General features: G+C 48.6%; 1 protein-coding gene across 3 annotated transcripts; it reads right to left on the bottom strand.

Moving 5' to 3' along the window:
- Positions 1-743: 743 nt before the first annotated feature.
- SLC66A1 (solute carrier family 66 member 1) lies at positions 744-22324 on the bottom strand. 3 transcript variants are annotated; one of them, XM_050931352.1, is made up of 10 exons: positions 22205-22324; positions 21522-21637; positions 20257-20349; positions 14814-15046; positions 9236-9365; positions 8034-8121; positions 3966-4117; positions 3561-3653; positions 2642-2827; positions 744-2112 (listed from the first exon to the last, which is right to left on the bottom strand). In XM_050931352.1, exons 4-10 carry the CDS (start codon positions 14981-14983, stop codon positions 2014-2016), a joined length of 918 nt encoding a protein of 305 aa, XP_050787309.1. In that variant the 5' UTR covers positions 14984-15046; positions 20257-20349; positions 21522-21637; positions 22205-22324; the 3' UTR covers positions 744-2013. The 3 variants fall into 3 exon arrangements, with proteins under 3 accessions (XP_050787309.1, XP_050787307.1, XP_050787308.1); XM_050931350.1 differs by having other exon boundaries at positions 21522-21640; XM_050931351.1 differs by lacking the exon at positions 21522-21637.
- Between the last annotated feature and the right edge of the window lie 550 nt (positions 22325-22874).

The raw sequence follows: 22874 nt of genomic DNA on the forward strand, positions 1-22874 counted from the left end.
TTCCTATGGGACAGGAGCACCCTTTGCAACTCAGGAAGCATAAAACCCAGTGAAGGATTATTGTAGCAGCACTGTCTGGGTCTGGCCTCATACCCACAATATTTGCAAGTTCTGTCACCAACAATTCTGCTTTCAAGCGGATGTGAAATGAAAAGGGGTAGTTAGTGTCTAGTTTAGACCAAAGTAGGAGGTTAAGTCTCTCTTTCAGCCACACAACACCCCAGAATGGGGGAAGAGTAGCTTCTTCCTAGAAAAGAAGTTTGAGAATCACCTCTGACTTAGTCTCATTGCCTGGAGAGCTGCCACAGCCCACTCAGCTACAGGATGGGTCAGTAGGGATATAGTCTAGGCCAGGGGCTTTCACAACAAATGTTTTGGTGGCCATATTCTGAGGCCACCAACTCTTGCTGATGGCTGTGCTGACAAATTTGTCCTAAAATAATTAGCTTTAGGAAAAACAAACATGCAGATATACGTGTCCATATCATTGTAATTTATTTATGTAGGGTTTTTTCCCCCCGCAAACTCAGTAACAAAAATGTACATTTGTCTAATCTTCAGTGGACATAAACAGAATAGAAACAGAAGGTGCTTTGCACGTTGGGGTTTTTTTTTTTCTTTTAAATAGACTTGCTAGCCATAAGTCTACTGCTGTGAAAAGTGATATTATAAATGTACAAATATCACTTTTCACAGCAGACTTACTCAGCCCTAGGACAAATTAAACCCTTGATGAGGGAGATGGGCAGGGAGGCAGTGGGACCCAGGGCCAAGGGTTGGAGCCTGAAATCAGAGCCTGTCACTGCATGGATGAAGTCTGAAGCCTGTCCCCTGGAAAAGAGTGGGGAATTCACCAGCTGCCTGCACAACCAGTGTTTTTTTGGGGGGGAGGGAACCCAGCCCCTACTGGCAGCCCTGGGAGATGGGCCACTGCTTCCTGCCCAGTCCAGGAGACTGTAGCTACAAGAAAAGCCTCTGGTGGCCACATGCAAGAAATACTGGTGTAGGCCCATCCTGCTAGAAGGCATTGCTGCCTGGAGCAGTTCTCTCAGTGGACAGCGCATACTGAAAACGGGAAGATGGAGATATATGGTCCATCTTACTTGGCAGATAGCTAAGTTAGTCCCTGCCAGCATAGCTGCTTTAGAAATGAAGGGAAAAAGCTTACCTCTAGAGCAAGAATGGATGTGAAATAAAACTTACAGCCAGGACCCAATGAAAGTTCACGAGGGGGAAGTGAATGGTCATAGGTATGGGGTAGTCATACTGCAAGACCATTTTAAAGAGTAAATTGTACAAATGGGAGAGAATGGAGACAAGCCAAAACTGAAGTGGCTTTGGGAGTCAAGAAAATAAAAACCAAGGGAGGCATGTTGGACAAAGATTTATTTTTCTAGAAAGTTGGCTGATAAAATATTTATACACACGTGTATTAAAATGCTTCTCCCCAACCCCACCACTGGCCTCACTCCCAGCCTCAGCTGCCAGAAGAAAAATGTGCAACATTATTCACATAGGCAAAGGGAGCCACTGTGGATAAACCATTAAAAGTGAAGTTACATGGCAGCCGCTCACAGCATCTGTGTTCATTGGCTTAAAACAGGAAGGGAGACAGCATCCTGTCCCCTCCATCCCCTAGAGATTTTTTTGTTCTTGCTAGTAATGTCTGATGCAGAGCTGACTCAGGGCAGCCTTCTGGAGGGGAGGAAGGAAAGTAGAATCAAATTCAGCTAGTTTTTAAAAGTGACTACGATCCAGGTACAGAAATGTCACTGTATTTCATCCCTTTTGAGTCATCAATACAAGTAGGTGCGATCTACCAGGAAAGTCCTCTGCCAGGTGGCCAAGCACTTTCTGCAGGAAGCATCATACCACACACTGGCTTACTTCCTCTTTGGGCAACTCCTGTTAACAGAAAACAGGTCTAGGAACCTGATGGCAACTCGCTGTGCCCTAGTTTGAAGCCAGAGTTCTCACCAGTATCCCATTCTTGCTTGAGGGACAGTTCCTTTGTCAGCTGTCAAGGGGTTCATCTTGCTTGCCAAGCAAGGCCTCTCTCTCATCAGAAGTGCAAGGTCTTCTCTTCCGATAGGCAAGGAACTGGAAGGAGATCTGAGGAGGTGTTAAGTCTTATTTCCTTTATAGCCAGGGCTAGATAGGAGAAATGAGGTCGCTCTGCCTAGAGAGAAAGCCTTTAGTGCCGGGGGAAAATAGAGGCTGGTTGGTACTTACAATAGTAACCATGCACCTGTTGCCATAGAAAGATGGAGATAATCATGGTTACCTCATTTGTAAAGCTCTTTGAGATCTACAGCTAAGGACTATGTATTTTATTGCATTAGGGTAGTGACCAGAGGCCCCAAATGAGTATCAGGGACCCTTCATGCTAGGAACTATATTAAGCATGTATTGTTCCAACGTTATTGTAAGAGATCACTGTAACACAGGGGGAAGACTTGAACTGCAAAGCACAGGTTGGCTGTGTAACAGCATCAGCAAAAATCTGCCTCTGAACAGCCCTGCCCACCCACCATCCCAGAAGAGACCAGCTTTTTAATGGTTTTTTTTTGTGCAGAACATTAGAAACAACACCACAGAAGCTTGGAGGGGTGGGCCAGAGAGCATTACCAGAAGAGGATACAATCACATCAAGAGACAGGACCCCTAGGCTGCCAATCAGCCAGGGGAGGTGATGAATGATGTAGTTGCCTTCAGCTTGCCTTGGGTCTGGGTTCTTCAGAAGCACACTTACTCCATACAGTGAGTTCCCCAGCATCACCAAAGCGAAAAGACAGTATGACACCCCTTCGGTAGATTTCCTCTTGAACTGGAAGAGGAAGCCATATTAGATGGGGTTGGAGAATAAAGACTTCCTTGCTAGCAGAAATACGCTAGATATTCCAGGCATGGATTCCCAGGGGATATGCAAAGGGAGGAGGATCTAGAAGATGACTAAGCTTATTGAGTGCTGGTATCCACTGTTTGAAGGACAAGCTTCTTAGACAGTGTTGGCATGCGTAGGATCACTTGACCATGCTCTGCTGTCTCCCTAGTAGATGCTTCAAGAAGAGTAGGGAAAATTAAAATGGGAATTGTATCCCAGAGAATTGGCCAGCAGCTGCATCCCTTGTTCATCGCCTCTCCCCACAAAGATACCCACCAGAACAGGAGTCCTAAAGGATAGAGTGGGCTCAATACCAGTAGTCTTCCAGACCCAGTTGTAAAATATTAAGCAAAATTAGAGTCCCACCTTCACCATGGGATATTTACATTTTAACCAGAAGGGGAGAAACAGCTGCTGCATGAAAGTCAAAAGGTTTAGTCAGTCAGGACCCAATGTGAAAAATACAGAGAAATGGCCCCTGGGAAGGTTCTGGAAACAGCTGGTTAGTAGTCTAGAGCCCTCTGCCTCTTGCATCAGCAGCCCTTAGGGATAAAGGACACTCCCCTACTCCCAGCTCTGGAATCTCAGCAGAAAGGGCGCTCCTTTCACCTTCCCCAGGGGAAGATAGCCCCAGCGGCAGGTTGGATCCCATCCCCACCTCCAGTGGGGCACTTACATTAGTGTAGATCTGGGGCACTCGGGAGAACAGATACAGCAAGGAGGAGATAGAGCCAACAGTGAAGCCAATGATTTCCTTCTTGGTGAAAGGCTGCAGGGTAAGACATAAAACACCCAACTGTTATGCATTGTACAAGGCACAAGCAGAACTGTACCCTTGGATTTACAGGCATCTGGTAGCAAAGTGAGGTCACGTGACTGACCAAACCCAGGTATGCAATGTTGTCTTTCCACCCGGTCAATAGTTCTTTTGAGTTGCCTGGCTAGCTATTGGCTGAAACTGTCACATAACAAGGTTGCCAGCTCTCTCTCTCTGTGGGACATTCCCATTTCAAACTGATTATTCACCTTTCCCACAAATCCTCAGCCTCCTCCCTGCCCCCATATATCGAGAGGGGCTCACCTCACATCCAGCTGCATCCACTGTGGCAGACAGGAGAGTCCTCCCTTTAAATGTCACTGTTTCAACTGTGGAGCTAGCTCTGCCCAGCAAAGATGTTGCTGACACGGTTCCCACAAAAACGAAGGCAAAGGCTGCATTAATTGGAGCAGAGACTGGAAAGAGAAAGCAGAGGTGAGTTACCAAGTGCCACCAAAGAATAGGAGCCAGTGTGTCCATGACACTACGCAAGGCAACTTGGATTCCAGTTAAATCTGCATCCCATCACTTCCAGAAAAACCAGGGCCATCCCACAGAAGGAGGCCGCATCAGTTCCACAGTGGCAGGTTCAAATTTCTCTTGAAGGCAAGCCTTCCATAACCAAGTTCCATTCTTCACATGTTGACATTGGGGAAGGGCTATGCAATGCATGTGGCAGACATTTAAACACATCACAGGTTAGCAGCGCCTGCCTTCAGTGCAGATATTTGATTAATCAAAAGTTAAAGAGTAAAGCGGTCCCTCCTTTTGCCATTACAAGACCTCCTGGTGAAGAAAGAAAAAAATAGTAGAATAAAAGGAATTCTAAAAAACCCAAAAATCTACGTGGTTTCATTGTGGGTATGTCTGCATTGGAGCTGGAAGACGTAGCTTCCGGCTTGACGAGAGAGACCCTCACGCTAGCTCTGATTGAGCCAGCATGCTAGAAACTAAAGTGCTGTCCTGGCAGCAGAACAGGCTAGCCACCCCAACTATGATTCTGTCTGAAACCCTAGGCAAACAGCGCATAGTCCCTCCTGCCTCTCCTACACCTCTATTTAATAGTGTGCCAGTGTGGATACATCGGTCTAAGCAGGAAGTCATGCCTCCAGCGCCACTGTAGGCGCTCTTTGTTTCAAGCTTGTGGTCATATAGTTAGTGCCAAGTAACTTCAAAGAGATTAAAAAACCACATTTGCTATCTCATGGTGATAAGTCCAATTCATTAACTATGAAAAAGGAAATTGTTCTGGGCTTAACATTCTTAAAAGGAACACTGCCAAGATTAAAAAATCCTTTAATGTTTTTCTATCTTAATACCACTCAAGAGCACATATTTAAGGCCCTGATTCTGCACAAACTCTTGTGAAATAGACATGTGTAGCAGCACTTTTCTTTCAGCCTCTCCTGCTTTATCAGTGCTGTCATGTTGGGTTCACAACTTTTCAGGAGAAGATTTTAAAAGGAGACAAGATATGGACAAATTGGAGGGAGTCTAAAGCATGGTACCCTGAACTGGACACAGTACTCCAGCTGAGGCCTCACCACTGCCAAGCAGAGTGGTACATTACCTCCCACGTCTTACATACAAGACCTGTCAATACACTCCAGAATGATATTAGCCTTAGCACTCCCTTGCAATTGCACCACATATTGATTCAAATTCAATTTGAGATCCAGTATGACTCTAGATCCTTTTCAGCAGTACTACCACCTAGCCAGTTATTCCCCATTTTGTAGTTGTACTTCACTTAGGAAGAAAAAATCCTAACGTATATCTTGTTGATTTCAGACTAAAATTTATCAACCTCATTTTGAATTCTAATCTTGTCCTCTGAAGTGCTTGCAATCCCTCCCAGCGTGGTGTCATGTGCACATTTTATAGCACAGTCTCCACTCCATTATCCAAGTCATTAATGAAAATATTGACTAATGTCAGACCTGGGACTGACCCCTGCAGAAACCCACTAGATTCACCCTCCCAGTTTGACACCAAACCCTTGGTAAATAGCGCCTTTCAACCAGTTGTGCACCCACCTTGTAGTGATTTCATCTAGACCACATTTCCCTAGTTTTCTTATGAGAACTAAACATCAAGATCTCTCACATCTATTGCTCCTCCCGCCACCATCCACTAGGCCAATAACCTTGTCAAAGAAGGAAGTTAGGTTAACGTGGCATTATTTGTTCTTGACAAATCTGTGCTAGCTATTCCTTATAATTCCATTATCCTCTAGGTGCTTACAAACTGATTGATTGTTTGTTCCACTATCCTTCCAATTACTGACGTTCAGCTGACTGGTCTGCAATTCCCCAGGTTCTCTTTGTTCCCCTTTTTAAAAGAAAGATGCCATGTTTGCCCTTCGAGTTCTTTTGAAAACTCATAGATGGGTAAGGTTCCAAAGATAAGTGATACCAATGCTTCAGCTAGTTCCTTAAGTACCTAGAATGAATTTCATCAGGCCCTGCTGACTTGAATGCATCTAACTTACCTTAATGTTCTTTAACCTGTTCTTTCCCTATTTTGGCTTGTGTTCCTTCCCCTTTGTTGTTAATATCAATTGTGTTGAGTATCTAAATCACCATTAATCTTTTTAGCAAAGACAAACAAAATAGGCATTAGACACTTCAGCCTTCCTGAGGTCATTAGTTGTTAGCTCTCCTTCCATACTAAATAGAAGGCCTACAGTTTCCTTTGTCTTTCACCTGCTCCTAATGTATTTATAGAACCTCTTCTTGTCTTTTCTGTCCTTTGCTAGGTGTAACTCATTTTGTGCCGCAGCCTGATTTTTGTCCCTGCATGCTTGTGCAGTGGTTCTCAAACTTTTGTACTGGTGACCCCTTTCACACAGCAAGCCCCTGAGTGTGACCCACCTTATAAAGTAAAACTTTTTTATATTTAAACACTATTATAAATGCTGGAGGCAAAGTGGGGCTTGGGGTGGAGGCGGACAGCTTGTGACCCCCCCATGATATAACTCATGACTCGCTGAGAGGTCCCAACCCCCAGTTTGAGAACCTCATGTCTAACTCCACTGTAAACAAGTCCTATGGAGAAGTTCTACTTGTGCTCAAACACTGAATACTTATCAAAACACAGGGTAGTGTTTGAGGATTAGCAGAGGACCCAAAGCACAGCTGATGGCCATTAAAACTGCAGGAAATGCCTAGGCCAGTGCTTCTCAAGTAGTGGATCTGGGGCCTCCTGTGGGGCCATGACCATGTTTCAGGGGGTCCACCAAGCAGGGCCAGCATTAGACTCACTGGGTCCCAGGGCAAAAAGGCAAGGTCTCACTGTATGGGGCTGAAGCCCAGGGTCCTGAGCCCTGCCACCTGCGGTGGAAGCCAAAGCCTGAGCAATGTTGCTTTGAGGGGCCCCTATGGCATGGGGCCATGGACAGTTTCCCTGATTGGTACCCCCTAATGCGGGCCCCAGCTTTTATATGCAGAAAACACAGTTGTTGTAACACAGGTGGACTGTGGAGATTTTATAGCATGTTGGGAGGGGCCTCAGAAAGAAAAAGATTGAGAACCCCTGCCCTAGGCCAGGGGTTCTCAGCCTATTTATCATTGTGGGTTGCATAGGCAGGTCTGTGTGTTAAGAGGGCTGCGCGCGTGTGCACACACACACACACACTATGGCCCTGATGATATCACATGGGCCACAGCTGTGTGCTGACTGGCCACAAGTGGCCTGCGGGCATCCAGAACCACTGCCCTAGGCCAGTATAGCTTTTGTTTATGCTTAGAGGCAGATTAAGGAAGCTCCAAGGTGCCAAGAGATCAGACTCTTTACCAGGATAAACAGCCGCTCAGAAACAGCCAGAGCTCCAGCTCCACAGGGAGTTCCAGGTTTACAGGCTAGGCTGCAAGCCCTGAACCCAGTAAATGGTCTCACTTGCTAGTCTAGTTGCCAGTCTTTTTTTTTTTTTTTTTTTAAATACACTCTAGTTTACAGTATTCCTGTCTCAATACATTAGCGTTTAGGGGATTTTAATCTGGCTCTAGCCTGGAGCCCTTTGGGAATATTTTGGCATCTTAATCTCATGAGAGAAAAGTCAGATGCTTGCCCCAGCGGGAAAGAGGGCCCTCCTATTGCTAACAGTTGTAATAGTGTAACTTCATGGTACTGCTACCCTGAGGTGTCCTTCAGCACCATACCCCTGCTGTGCTCTCATGGCTGAACAGGAAAGATGTTTGAGCCCAGCAGGCTGCTGCCCGACCTCCTCCCACCGCCATCATTATTCCTGCCGCTGCAGGAGGAAGCAGCTTTCCAAAGTTAAATTTTGCAAATGCAAGTGTTGCCGGATTGCGTTGGTAACCATCAACTCACAGCCTCTGCTCTGGTTCCTGACTTTGTAGTAGAGGTAGAGAGACAACATGACCAGGTCTGCCAGCACGTAGTAAATGGCAGTGTAGACCTGCAGGAGGAAACACAGTTGTCAGTCATACGACAGAACCGCCTCCCTTAGCTCATCACAGATGGACTCCCAGACTGTTCAGCTGAGCAGCTATCCTCAGTTTGACTACAGAGGACCAGCTAATGGCAGCTGCAAGGCCCTCCCTTGATCCAGCCAGAGGCATTGCACACTGGCTCGTATCGTCTCCACAGGCCACATCCAGAATGAGGGAAGCTACAATGTAATAGGTATAATCCTGGTCTCTTACACAGCACTTATCAGTAGAGCTCAACGCACTTTATAGAGGAGGTCAGTATCACTATCCTCCTCTGTAAAATGGGGATAATGTAGATCTCTGGGGCTACACTTTCACCACCCTGATCTAGCAGGAGAAAAGATGCCCTGCCCTGGATTTTCACCAACTAGCCTTGCCTCCTGTAAGAAAATCAGAGAGAGACAGACTATGCATGAAATTGGGACATCTCTTGGTCTTAGAGCAAAACTTCCTTCCCTCAGGCCACAACCATGACCTAGACAACCTCCAGAAACTCAGGGGCTTCTCTTTGGTTCAGAGCATCCTTCGGAAAGTCCATAGGGCAAGAGACCTTTCTTGCCCATGTGCTCAATAAATTAATTTTAAAGTAAGTCAGCTGATCTTAGCTGCCTGTAATGCTGGAGAGAGCAAGATGCTGGCAGAGCTTAGACCCAGAGTCCCAGACTGCACACCAGCCTCTATCCTGGGTCAAATCTGCGCTGTCAATCAGAAGGCGATCTTACTGATCAGCCAGGGAGAAGGGTACAAAGCAAAAGCCCTGAGCCAGACATGCTGGCATGTTGGAGAGTTTTAACTCCAGATCCCATCTGCATGGCTCAGCCCCATCTCTAGTTACTGTAACAATCTTGCCCTATAAAAAAAAGGGGTAGGACAGCAAGTAAAATCATGGTCATTCTTTTAATAAGTGTCCTAACTCCACTCCCCCTCTCCCTTGTGACCGCCCCCCCAAGGAGCGCTGGCTAGGGAGACACTGTCATACCACTGAGCCAGGTCGTCTCCTCCCCTCCACCCACACAGAGAATCCAGACACTAATCCTTGCCAGCCAGACTTAAATCACAGAGAAAAACCTAAATTATTACCTGTAGTGGCAACTGATTGGCCAGGAAAGAGCCTATTAGATTTAAGGAATCTCCTCCTAGCCATCCCAGCAGGAAGTATATGGAGAGAGCCTGGTCCATATTACCTGTTTTACAGGCTTGGTAATATTGGCTGTGGAAAAAGAGAGAGAGAGAGTCAGTCAGATCTACACAAATCAATTCATCAGTACCCCAGGGGTGCAGAGGCCAGAGGTTCCTTGAATGTGGGATCCCCTGATGATTTGGATGCTATGTTAGTTTTTAAACTCAGCAGAGGAGTACAAACCAGCACCAGGCTAAGGGCTTATCCACATAGGGAGATTTATCAGCAACACTATTGCAGTACAGCTTTACGGTACAATTCTGCTGGTAAGTTTCCTCATGTAGACAAGCCCAAAGGCACTGACCCACCTGTGGGTTTACCAGGAAGAAGAGTTACAAGGAGAGCTTTCAGTGGGTCCCCTCCCCCCACTGCCACAGCCCATATTACAGGAAGTCCCATACATCAAGAATGAAACCCCACATCGCTGGAGGTACTAGTACTGCTATTTTTTCCTCTTGTGCCCCTAATCAGGACCTTGTCGAGGCTGTGGAAAGCTGGCTCTGCTGATCTACCAACCAAAGGCATGTCAATGAGAGCTACTCTAACCCCAGAGGGCACAACTATTAATGAGGGCTGACAGAGGAAAGGAAGGAGGGTATGGAGAGTCTCTTAGATCAACTAGCTTAGTCCAAAAATTCACTCTCTCCACTCCAAGTTAAATACCATCACCTTTGTGCTGTGGGAAATCCAGAGCAGAACCACCTTAGTCACATAGCCCATGACTGTTGCCTGCCACCCTGCGGTCTACCAGACAGCAACAGCAGGGCTCTCAGAGCTCAGGCTTATCCGGGGTGGTGCAAGTCACACCGGAGGAGGATTAGCAGAGTTGCGTGGGGGATGCTTGCAAACAACCTGCCTGCACTGTGCATAGTGTTATCCACCTCTCACTTTCACAAGGGAAATGTTCGGTCTAATAGTTAGAACAACAGCCCGAGAGCTAAGACTCTGCTTCTATGCTTGGTTTTGCCACCAGTTCGTTGTACAATCTTGAACAAGTCTCAGTGCCTCAGTTTACCAAGCCAGGCACAACAATGCTGCTCTGGGTCTTATCGAATTTCAAAGCCAGCATGTAGAGAAGGGACCGGGGGCTACACCTCCACGGCCACTCCCCCTTTGAGTCAGCATGGGGAGCAGGTTTACCATACTTCGCAGTAGGAGGAAGTACAAGGTGCCCACAGCTTCCCATCATAGGCAACCTTCTCAAAAAGCAGGTTGCCCTGCATTAGCCTATTGTGAGATGAAGAGCTATTGTTCACTGCCAGCAAAAAACCTGTTCAGCCTGACTCTCAGTATCTGGCGCTTCACCGCAGAGGATAAGACTGCATCAATTGATAATCCCAATCCCCTATCTCCAGCAGCAGCCACAGCTGATTTGCAGTTCAAATGCCCTGCTGGAACCCTCCTGGGCTGGCTCTGAGGATACACTGGTTCCTATTAAGCTGCCCCACAGCACATAGGAAAAGTTTCTATCAGAATCCCCAAAGAGGAGGAGCCTGGCAATGCACATCAGACAAGAGTATGGTTCCTGCTCACTCTTCTCTGGGTAACAGATCAGCTCAGTAGGTCTGGCTGACAATCTGCTGATTCAGCCAAATCCCCATGGGTTCAAGAGTTCATTTGGCAATGGAAACTGAAAGTCACTCAAGGCAGGCATCCCAGAGTGTGGCTGCAGGGGGTAGGGGGAAGTGAAAGAAACCCCAATGTGCATAAGGCAGGTTTTCAGGCCCACCTTAGAAGACAGTCTGTTCCCATCCCCTCCTTAAATCTACCTAGACAGGAATATTAAAAGTCAGATAACAGGCACTACCATGAAAGTTTCAGCAAGAACATTCCCCTCCACTAGGCAGCCCCAGGTGTTAAGCAGCCCTGCTAGTTTCCAGTGCAGCTTTGTTCAACCTTTAGCTGGGATGATGGGCTGTTCACCTCTAACAAGAGATCCCTGCCCTGCCCCTGTTCCTCGAACAGCCCCTCAAGAGGCAGAACCTCTTTTTAAAATGGGATCCACAAACCAATGCCATAAGCCCCTTCTTCTGGCTGACTTTGGAGCAGCAGGTAACTGAACAATCCCGGGGCTGGGCTAATATAGCCCGTCACCCCAAACTTACTACAACCCCTGTGAAATGCAGCTAGGTACGTATGCAGCAAACTGGGCAACAAGGGGAAAGGGGCGGGACACTGGGGCAAATGCCCACTTATATGAGAAGAGCCTTGAGCTCTTCAATGTCTAGTCTAGACAGCTTCTTGGTTTGTTTAGAAGCAGCATGGATGATTAGGATAGAGGCATCCCAGTTTCTGTCTCCCACCCCCTCAAAACAGGTTGTCACCCTCTATTTGTGCAAAGGGCTTTAGAAATGGAAAACGCTAGATCACTTTATTGTGAGTCTAAGCTGTGGTGTGTTATGCACAGATCCCTGCTTCGCCCAGTATTTTATTCTGATTGAAGTGATTGATTTGAAGTAACATGCTAAGCACTTTCCAAACATTGCCAAGAGCTGAATTCCTTATAAGCTGTGTGGCCGCGCAGCAGCCTATTTAGTGCTGTGCAGGGACTCAGGGAACCTGCCTGGGCAGGACCTGCCGCAGCCAGGGTAGGGGTGACCCAGCCCCAGCCCAGACCCGTTGCAGCCAGGGGAGAGGTAGTCCAAACCCAGACCAGTCACGGCCAGGGGAGGGGCACCTATCCCACGGCCTCAGCCCAAGAGCTGCTGCTTCAGGGAGAGGTGCCTCTCCCCCCCTGCCCACGTGCTGATGTGGGGAGAGTGAGCTGGGGAGGGGGGGAAGGTGGGGAGTCCTCACTCCCTGCTGTAGCCCCAGAGCACTTTCTTGCACTCCAAACCCCTCATCCCTGGCTCCACCCCAGAGCCTGCACCCTCAGCTGGAACCCTCCCCAACCATCTGCCCCAGTCCCTGGCCCCACCCTGCAGCCCTCACCCCCAACCCTGAGCCCCCCCATCCCAAGCCCCACCCCAGAGCCTGCACTCACACCTCTGCCCCAGCCCTGAGCCCCCTCCCACACTCCAAACGCCTTGGCCCCACCCCCAGCACATGAATTTTGTCCCACCTCACCTCCATATTGCTGCGCATAACAAAATTCATTCTGCACATGTGCAGGAAAAAATTAGCGGGAACACTGACCAAAGGTGCTCCCCGCTCTGAATCTGCTCACTATCCGAGGGTGAGGGAAAAGGAAATAAGCCATTTATACAGAAGTGAACTTGATTCACTATATGCAGTCTGACCAAAGCAGATCTTTAATAGGGACTTAGATGTTGGCATGGCAGAGCCTAGATCGCATTCCCTGCATGTCTTCCAATAGCTTCAATGTCACTGTCTAAACAACTCACTTCTCTCTCTGTGCCACGCTCTTTCTATTGGTCTGGAGCAGACACCAGTGCTCCTGGGAGGGTTATGCCCTATTGACTCCTGGCTCAGTTCATGCTTTGAGGAGCATCTATCACTTCCCGGATACGTTTCTGAGTCTCCACACTTCATTCCACTGGTTAACGGCAATGGAAAGACTTGGGCTAAGTTGCCCTATGCCAAGTCTAACTGCTGCTGCCTCCCTAGGCAGTTTTTGTCCTGAATAAGATGTTAAGTATCCTGCTCACAGAGTGCGGATTGGCACCCACCCACTGGGTCAGGTTTTGCAGCCAAAGAACAGGTCTTGGGCAGGGAGAGTACAGCTTTAAAATGGTTTGGGAGGTGAATGGATTCCACTGAGGGCAGTCTTTAGCCCAGGATGCTGGCACCACCCCAAGATCTGACCTGACCTCCTCCAAGCCCCTGAAAGAGTGACAGATGGCCTGGGACAGGGCTGCACCAGTGCTATAGGGGCCAGGAACAACGTTGTCTCTCTAAAGACAGGGGGACCTACATTTAGAGAAGAGGGGATGAAGTCTACATGCTGGGACAGAGTAATCAGATACCATTGTGCCAGGTCTTCTCCAAGCTGCTGATGGCATTTCCCTACTTCCCAGCTTTTGAGGGGATGGGAGGCGAGGCTTAGGAGTGAAAATGAATAGGGGGAGTTGATAGTCCCTGATGTATTAATTGGCAACAGTAGCATCTCACCCATTATGGATTTGGGTTTTGTAAACCGGTTCATTGTCCAGGTGCCTAGCATACATGGGGAGATATTTGCCTGGATCTTCAGAACATAAGTGCATGCTAGCTCTGCCCTACCTAGCACCTGCCACAGACTCTTCAGAGAAAGGCTAGAACGGAGGGGAGAAAACACAAAGCACACTATGTGTGAAAGCAGTGAGAAGAGTTTCTCCTGCAAGTGGGCAAAAAACTCCCCCCTGAAAAACAAGAACTAAACTATTGTGGGAGACAGAACCATCAAATCCTTCTTGGAGATCCTGCCTTATGAGGGCAGAGAATGAGAGCTTGCTTTCTATGAGCCACTAGCTATTTACCTTAGTCAATCACTACCCACCCTGGTCCAATTGGGCTAAGCAGGTAGTTTATCACAGACACTGCAGCTGGGAGCTGATGGCCAGAGACTGGGTTTAACCCGCTAGCAAGGTAGTGACACATGCCTTCCAGTTACAGCGAGCACCCAGCCTTGACCCACTTCCAAATCTGACTGTTGTGCCTTTTATAAGGGTGTCTAGGACAGCAGGAGTGATACAGACATGCTCAATCGTATGCAGATGGATTGCATTCCTAAGCTTAAGGATGAGTCACTTCCCGGTTTAGGAACAGTCACCATGAGTTAGCGCTAATATGGCAGTTCAGCCAGACCCACACCCACACCCTCCTATTCCAAGTGGGCTGTGGACAAAACTTATCTTCCAAGAGACTGCTGAGCTCAGCCTCTCCAGACTGCTCTCCTCAGAGGTTCTGGTGTACATGTGATCTGCATGTCAATCTGATGTGTGGGGAACGACCCTGCTGATCTGCTATATGCTAACTTGCTAACCACAATTTATGCATAAGCAGAACTGCCTCTAATTGTGAAACAACCTTGCTGTATATTTAGAAGTGGAAAAAGCTCTCAGAGCATCGGCATTTTCCTTGCGTCATCCAATCTACAGTCTGTCCTTTTAACAATTTCGCATAACACTTTAGGCGCCTTTAGGATCAAGCTATACACATAAAGAAATCACTTCAACCACCGAGATGCACCTACCTTGTGGATGGAATGCTACAGCTGTTTAACAGCACACAGCAGCACTAGCAATGAACAATGCCTTGTTTTGTGTGGATGACAAAGCTGAAGCTGTACATTGAACTATTCCTTCTCCACTAGCCCTCTCCCCATTTTAAACCCAGCTCTTTAAAGCCAAGGCCAGTCAAGTCCTTCGCTACGGCAAGTCAAGTCGCTGTGCTCAAGATTTCCAGTGAAGGCTCTTGGCTTTATGTTTTGGAAGCCATCACAAATGGAGAAGGAAAAAACACCAGCCAGATCTAGAATCCCCTCCACTGGGCATCCAGGACATGCACCTGGCCTGGCAGCATAAGAGTTTTACTTACGGGAAGGAAGATCCTGCAAAGCAGAAGATGGAAACCAGACCCAACACAATACTGGTGAAGTCCCGGATATCCTGGGCACACTCATTGAACACATCCCACACCCATTGAGAGCCATTGGGACAGTCTGAGAAATTCCCTCCCAGGGAACCTTGCCAAAGCTGAGAGTCCATAGCACCGTCAGGAGGCTGCAGCAGTCAGACAGCAGGAGAGATCTCTTTAGCCAGACACTGAACCTGTTGGAATAAATGGGGAGAAGGAAAAAGCCTGTATTATTAACAACAACAAGGCACCAGATGGCTCCTTTGAGCTCTAGTTTGTTGGTTTAAAGCTGGCTCACCTTGCAATTAAACAGTTACTATCTCATGGGCCTCTAGTGGTCTAGTGGAGAGGTAATCAGACTGAATTCCTTTATCAGCAGACCAGTCTCCCGAACGGTCAAGTCAGCACTAAGTTCACTATAAACAAACGTAAGGGCTACGTGGCATGTCTTTCCAGTAGCACTCGGGGTTATGACATCCCCTCACTCAGCTTGTGCTTCTCACCAAAGCAAATGCTCAAGAGTGGGCCTTTAAGACAGATTTTTAGGGGAGTCGGGTGACTGTAGGAAGTAGGTCTGGCTCCAGTCACTTGGGTTCATCAGTAATGACTGAATAAGAGATGCAGCAAGACAATAAGGGGGACCCTTTGCAGCTACAGAATATTTATTTCTTCCTCCTACTCCGTATCACCTCATTTATTTTCCTTCCAAAGGAAGAGTCAGTGCAGAGAAAAGAAAAAGCAAAGGGCTGTTTTTTATTTAAACACAACTGAAACAGATACCTGCTTCATTAGAAGCAAGAGGAAGACTAAGGACAGGGTAGGCCCACTGCTCAATGAGAAGGGGGAAACAGTAACGGGAGACTTGGAAACGGCAGAGATGCTTAATGACTTCTTTGTTTCGGTCTTCACTGAGAAGTCTGAAGGAATATCTAGTATAGTGAATGCTTACGGGAAGAGGGTAGGTTTAGAAGAGAAAATAAGGAAAGAGCAAGTAAAAAATCACTTAGAAAAGTTAGATGCCTGCAAGTCACCAGGGCCTGATGAAATGCATCCTAGAATACTCAAGGAGTTAATAGAAGGGGTATCTGAGCCTCTAGCTATTATCTTTGGGAAATCATGGGAGACGGGGGAGATTCCAGAAGACTGGAAGGGGGCAAATATAGTGCCCATCTATAAAAAGGGAAATAAAAACAACCCAGGAAACTACAGACCAGTTAGTTTAACTTCTGTGCCAGGGAAGATAATGGAGCAGGTAATCAAAGAAATCATCTGCAAACACTTGCAAGCTGGTAAGGTGATAGGGAATAGCCAGCATGGATTTGTAAAGAACAAATCATGTCAAACTAATCTGATAGCGTTCTTTGATAGGATAACGAGCCTTGTGGATAAGGGAGAAGCAGTGGATGTGATATACCTAGACTTTAGTAAGGCATTTGATACGGTCTCGCATGATATTCTTATAGATAAACTAGGAAAGTACAATTTAGATGGGACTACTATAAGGTGGGTGCATAACTGGCTGGATAACCGTACTCTGAGAGTAGTTGTTAATGGCTCCCAATCCTGCTGGAAAGGTATAACAAGTGGGGTTCCGCAGGGGTCTGTTTTGGGACCGGTTCTGTTCAATATCTTCATCAACGATTTAGATGTTGGCATAGAAAGTACGCTTATTAAGTTTGCGGATGATACCAAACTGGGAGGGATTGCAACTGCTTTGGAGGACAGGGTCAAAATTCAAAATGATCTGGACAAATTGGAGAAATGGTCTGAGGTAAACAGGATGAAGTTCAATAAAGATAAATGCAAAGTGCTCCACTTAGGAACGAACAATCAGTTTCACACATACAGAATGGGAAGAGACTGTCTAGGAAGGAGTATGGCAGAAAGAGATCTAGGGGTCATAGTGGACCACAAGCTTAATATGAGTCAACAGTGTGATACTGTTGCAAAAAAAGCAAACGTGATTCTGGGATGCATTAACAGGTGTGTTGTAAACAAGACACGAGAAGTCATTCTTCCGCTTTACTCTGCGCTGGTTAGGCCTCAACTGGAGTATTGTGTCCAGTTCTGGGCGCCGCATTTCAAGAAAGACGTGGAGAAATTGGAGAGGGTCCAGAGAAGAGCAACAAGAATGATTAAAGGTCTTGAGAACATGACCTATGAAGGAAGGCTGAAGGAATTGGGTTTGTTTAGTTTGGAAAAGAGAAGACTGAGAGGGGACATGATAGTTTTCAGGTATCTAAAAGGGTGTCATCAGGAGGAGGGAGAAAACTTGTTCACCTTAGCCTCCAATGATAGAACAAGAAGCAATGGGCTTAAACTGCAGCAAGGGAGATTTAGGTTGGACATTAGGAAAAAGTTCCTAACTGTCAGGGTAGTTAAACACTGGAATAGATTGCCTAGGGAAGTTGTGGAATCTCCATCTCTGGAGATATTTAAGAGTAGGTTAGATAAATGTCTATTAGGGATGGTCTAGACAATATTTGGTCCTGCCATGAGAGCAGGGGACTGGACTCGATGACCTCTCAAGGTCCCTTCCAGTCCTAGAGTCTATGAGTCTATCTGTCAGGCTGGCCTGGTTGACTGGCTGTGCAGAAACTCATACTAGAGAGTCTCATTATCAAACTGCCACAAATCAGAACACCTGAATTGCCTTCTCTTCATTGAAATATCAGCTCTGATCCTCTTCTCACTGTGGGCTCTGAAAGGAGTGACCCTTCTGAAGCCAGCCAAGTTAGAGCAGGATAAGCAAGAAGAGAATTGGGCCCACTGTTTGGACATCCACTGGCTCTGCAGAGATACGGAGCTGGCACAGCAATGGTATGAACAGGGGCAAGATCTGCCTATGGAAAACTCAGGCCGTTTGATAGTAAAGGGGCAGCCTTCAATCACGTTGTGTTTTGGGAACAGACAAGTGGATAATGGAGAGTTTGAACTAGAACCAGAGATGTTTCCCTCTTCTCCCCTACCCTTCCATGCCACTTTGTTCCCTCTGAAAGGCCCCATCTCCCCCTGCATCTCTTCACTGCACTGTAAGAGGGAGAAGACCCCAGACAGAATACCACCACAGTGCCAGGCCAGATGATCAGAAGTGAGAGAACCTCAGACTTGATTAAAATTCCCCACTGAGGTCCACTGGTTTAGCCATGGCTGGGAGAAAACTACTGGCTGTTCAGTAAGTCACATCATTCCAGCCTTGGCTGAGGTATATGCCTCAACAGGAAGAGAGTGTTGCATAGCGTGAAGCAGGAGCACCTGTAGTTCTGAACTGAAGTTCAAATTCACTGCTGTCCATAGCATCCCCTGAGAGCAGCATATGTGAGAAGTCACCCAGAGGACATGTGCAACCAAACCGGGGACAATTCACAAGCTACGGACAGGAAAAGCTATAGCTCAGTGGTTTGAGCATTGGCTGGGTAAACTCCGAGTTGTGAGTTCAATCCTTGAGGGGACTAAAGAATCTGGGGCAAAAATCTGTCTGGGGATTGGTCCTGATTTGAGCAGGGGGTTGGACTAGATGACCTCCTCTGGTCCCTTCCAACCCTGATATTCTATGATGTTGGGAGGAATGGTGGTGCATGTGCTGGTAAGTGAAAACGTCAGTTAACTAAGAGGGAGGGAGTGTGGGTGCAGGAGGGGACGCGGCAGCAGGTTGGGGTGCAGGGTGCTAGATCCACGGGGTGCTCACCTCGTTCAGCTACCCGCAAGCAGCTCTCTACCCTGGCTGCTCCTAGGTGGAGGCGTGGCAGGCGGCTCCGCCCACTGCCTCTACCTGCAGGTGCTGCCCCTGCAGCACCCATTGGCTGTGGTTCCCAGCCAATGAGAGCTGCAGAGCTAGCACTCGGGGCAGCACATGGAGCCACTTACCACACCTCCGCCTAGGAGCAGCTGGGAGAGGTAGGGCTTGTGGGCAGCTGCCCAAGGTAAGTGCCCCCTTTTACACTCCAACCTGCTGCCCCAAATCCCCTCCTGCACCCGAACTCCCTCCCTAGAGCCTACACTCCACACCTCCTCCCGTGCATCAATCTGCTGGCCCCACACCAACCGGACGATAAACCGGAATTTCAATGACTATCAGAAATGCTGGTTTAATAGAGCTTTCCGGCTGGTGAAGTGCTGGATAAAACAGCTTTTACTGTATATTGGTATCACATACTCTGTGGAGAGCTGGTTCCTACTGTGCAGCAGATCCACAGAAATTGCTCCTGAACCCCCAAAAGCAACAGGGGAAGGTGAAAATTTCACAACTAGGAATTCAGAGACATTTCCATTGGAACTCTTTTCTTCCACTAACTCCCCAGCATCTCTTAGTGCATGTAGCTAGCCTACATGAATAAGCTCCGATCTCCACTGACTAGTGGGGAAAGCAGGTTCTGACAATGGAGAGAGCTCGGCTTATTCTCTCCCTCCAGATTTATGCTGGAAGCAGGGCTCTCCCCTTCCTCTTCTGAGAGAGGACTAAAATGTTTTCAGTCTTTTGAGAGCAATCTACAGCCGTGCGAGCTACCAAGATGCCCCCGAAGCTTTAGCTACACATCACTCAAGGAGGACAGAGACAATGATTTCTCTAGCCAAAATACCTGCGTGAAAGGATCTTTGTTCAGAGTTTAGTGATTTAACTCATGTCCAGACATGAAGTCAGGTGAAGTTGGTGCCAATACATTTGTGCATTGTCAACTCTACTCGGTGGCAGATGCTGGTCAGAAAAAGTTTCCATTTCTTATTACCACTAAGCCCAAGCCAAGTGGGGCTCTGTTACAGACCCCCAAAGTTGTTCCTTGAAGTACAGCAGCTGAAACTTGCACTTTGGCTACCCTTTGTAAGCCTGGATGACTAACCACAAGGTCTCCATTTCATACACAGATGAGGTACCTCACCAGCTCATTTAGCGTGGCGTTTGTAATGCTATACAAAAAACACACACGCACAAAAAAGACTTAATTATACCCCATGAGCAGGCGATCGCATAGCAGCTGATCATTATGTGCCAACAGTGACCCACTTAATAATGATACCTTACTCTGCTTCCATCAGAAGAGCTCAAAGCACTTTACAAAAATAAATTCAACCTCAAAAATACCTGTGAGATTGCGATTCCCATTTTACAGATGGGAAAACTGAAACGAAGTCTCAGGGGCTTGTTCAAAGCCAGATCTCTTAGGTCCCAGGCCTACACTTGATCTATCAAGCAGACATTTGGTTGTAAGAGGAAAAAAAAATAGTAACTGCCAAAGGAAGGTATCAACTGGTACTGACCGAAGCATGCTGCCTACACTGCCACAGTTTAATCACTTCTCCCTTTGAGCACAGCTCTGTGGGGTCTAATCAGACTCGGATCTCATCTAGACTGCAAGGGCAGCCTTCGTACTAGCACAATACTTCCCCTCCCAACATACAATCATACCTGAAGCTTCAACAGCATCATGTCTCTGATGATTCAGAACCGCCCAATAAGCTCCCAAACCACAGGCACCTCGCAGTGACAGGAAAAAGTAACCTTAAAGCAAAATGAAACATCGCAATTGAATGTATTTCTAGGTTAATCTTTCATTAAATGTAATTCTGGTGTAGATGAAGGGGCAGGGAAGGGCAAAGAGGGGTTATAAAATACTAATACATTGGGAAAGGAGATTCAAATCATTCTGGCCTTCCCATAATGGTGGAAATCTTTTCTCCTGTTCCTTCTGAGCTGTCTTCTCCCATCTACAATTGTGCCACGTGCTTCCCGGAACACTAGATATTTCCTAGTAAAGCAGTTCCAGGGCAGAAATACCAGTGTAAGATATTCTGCAGATAGGCAAAATGTGCCCAACTGGAGTTTTGCACAAAGGGACAGAGGGCTCATCACCCATCCCATTTCCCAGTCACCACAGGCCCACAAATGTCAGTTTAGGGGCCTATGAGAGACATCATTATGTTGGGATATGGGTTGATAGCAGCTGAAGTCCTGTTAGATCATCAGTTCTCTCCACAGGAGATTGTTCCCCCATCACGGGTGGGAAGGATATGCTTTTCCAGTGTTAACAGTAGTTTATAGTTATTTGTTTTTCTATTACTTTCCATTGAATTGAACATTTCAGGATCAGCTTTCTGAGCTAAAGCCCAGTACAGGACATTTGAAAACAACCCACAACACCAATTTTAACTGGACTTGAGGGCAGTTGGATATCATATGATGTGCAGGAATTAAAGTAAGGAGGAGTGAGGTGGGAGGATCAAAAAGTGTGGTCTCTCCCTGGCTTGGGATAGCAATGCTCCCTCACAGCTGCTTCACCCTCTCTCTGCCTAGACTGGCAAAAGCTCTTCCTCCCTCCCTCGCCCACTTCTATCTATTGTGCCTCTGCATTGCCAGGTGCCAATGCCAACTCGACCCTGTCACAGGGGACGAGACCACCCAATGAACCCCCGAAAGGGGGTGAAGAGAGACAAAGGGGCTCCTCACTGGGAAACGTCTGACAGTTCTTTTGAGTTTCCTCCTGATCAGTATGTAATAGGCAGCACAGTCCAGCGGACAAGGCATCGGGGGACCTGGTTCTTGTCCCTGTGCACTGTCACTGACTGACTTTGAGCCAACCACGTCCTCTGCCTCAGTTTCCCCATATGTAGCATGGCGATAATGACACTGCCACTGCCCCCCAAAGCAGTCAGAGGCAGAAGCGGGCTTCTTACCAGAACTTGTGCTCGCTGAGGTCAGGAGCCAGGCGGAGAAGGAAAGGGAGAAATACAAACTACAGCTTCCCTGGGGCTGCGGGGACCGGAGTGTGGGCGCCACAGGGAGCCAGACTCTGCTGCGGGGGCAGGGGAGAGGGACAGGTCCATTGTGGGGCAAGATTTCAGGGCTACGCAGCATCTCCCACCACCCTGAGACCCCAGCATCGCCTCCCCAGCCTCCGACCCCATCCCTAGGCACCCCGAGCCCCCGTACAGCTGCAGTGCCCCCCAACCTGCCGCTCCCCAGCCCCACCCCTGCACACCCAGGCCCCCGTACGGCTGCAGTGCCCCCCAGCCTGCCGCTCCCCAGCCCCACCCCTGTGCACCCCAGGCCCCCGTACGGCTGCAGTGCCCCCCAGCCTGCTGCTCTCCAGCCCCCCCCAGGCCCCCATACGGCTGCAATGCCCCCCAGCCTGCCGCTCTCCAGCCCCACCCCTGTGCACCCCAGGCCCCCGTACGGCTGCAGTGCCCCCCAGCCTGCCTCTCCCCAGCCCCCCCCAGGCCCCCATACGGCTGCAATGCCCCCCCAGCCTGCCGCTCCCCTGCGCACCTCGGGCCCCCATTCGGGGCCCCCACCGGCCCCCGGAGATACACCCCCCGCCTTGACCTTCTCCGGCTGACGGACCCCTGGCCCCTCTCACCGCTACGGCTCCGGGCTTCTCGGCGGGCGGAGACCAGGGCAAGAGGCGCTGCCGGCCCGCACACGCCTGTCCCGGGCCGCAGTTCCCGTCGCCCCCTCGGCCCCAGGCGCTTTGTGAGGCTCGGTCACGTGCCGCCGGCTTCCCCTCCCGCAATCCCGGGCCGGCTCGCAGCCCCGCCCGCCTGCCCGCCCCGCCCGGCACAGACCCGCCCCGCGGGGATCCCCGGGGCCCGTCCGGGGCAGGAATTGGGGCACCCCTCCGGGCAGTGCCCCCCAAAACCTTTGTCCTCCTCCAGGGGCAATAACCCAGGTCCCCACCAGGGCACACATCCCTGCTCCTAGGGCAATAGCTCCAGCACTGCCAGCACACAATCCACCCCGGGTGGGGGTAATCCACTCCCTGTGCCCTGGCCTAGGCCCACAAACCGGCCTGAGGACAGTAACAGCCCAGGACGAAAAATGCAGGAGCTCGTCCCTTTCCCCTCCCCCTGCTATCTAGGGAAAGCCTAGTTCTCTTCCCCCCACTGGGGGTCTTGTCTGCGTGCACGGAGGTTTTTCTTTAATTCTTCCCCATTTGCTCTAGCACAGGGGTTCTCAAACTGGGGGTCGGGACCCTTCAGGGGGTCGCAAAGTTCTTACATGGTGAGTTGCAAGCTGTCAGCCTCCACCCC

Source organism: Gopherus flavomarginatus, chromosome 21, assembly GCF_025201925.1.
Source record: "Gopherus flavomarginatus isolate rGopFla2 chromosome 21, rGopFla2.mat.asm, whole genome shotgun sequence".
In the NCBI taxonomy this organism is placed as follows: domain Eukaryota; kingdom Metazoa; phylum Chordata; order Testudines; family Testudinidae; genus Gopherus; species Gopherus flavomarginatus.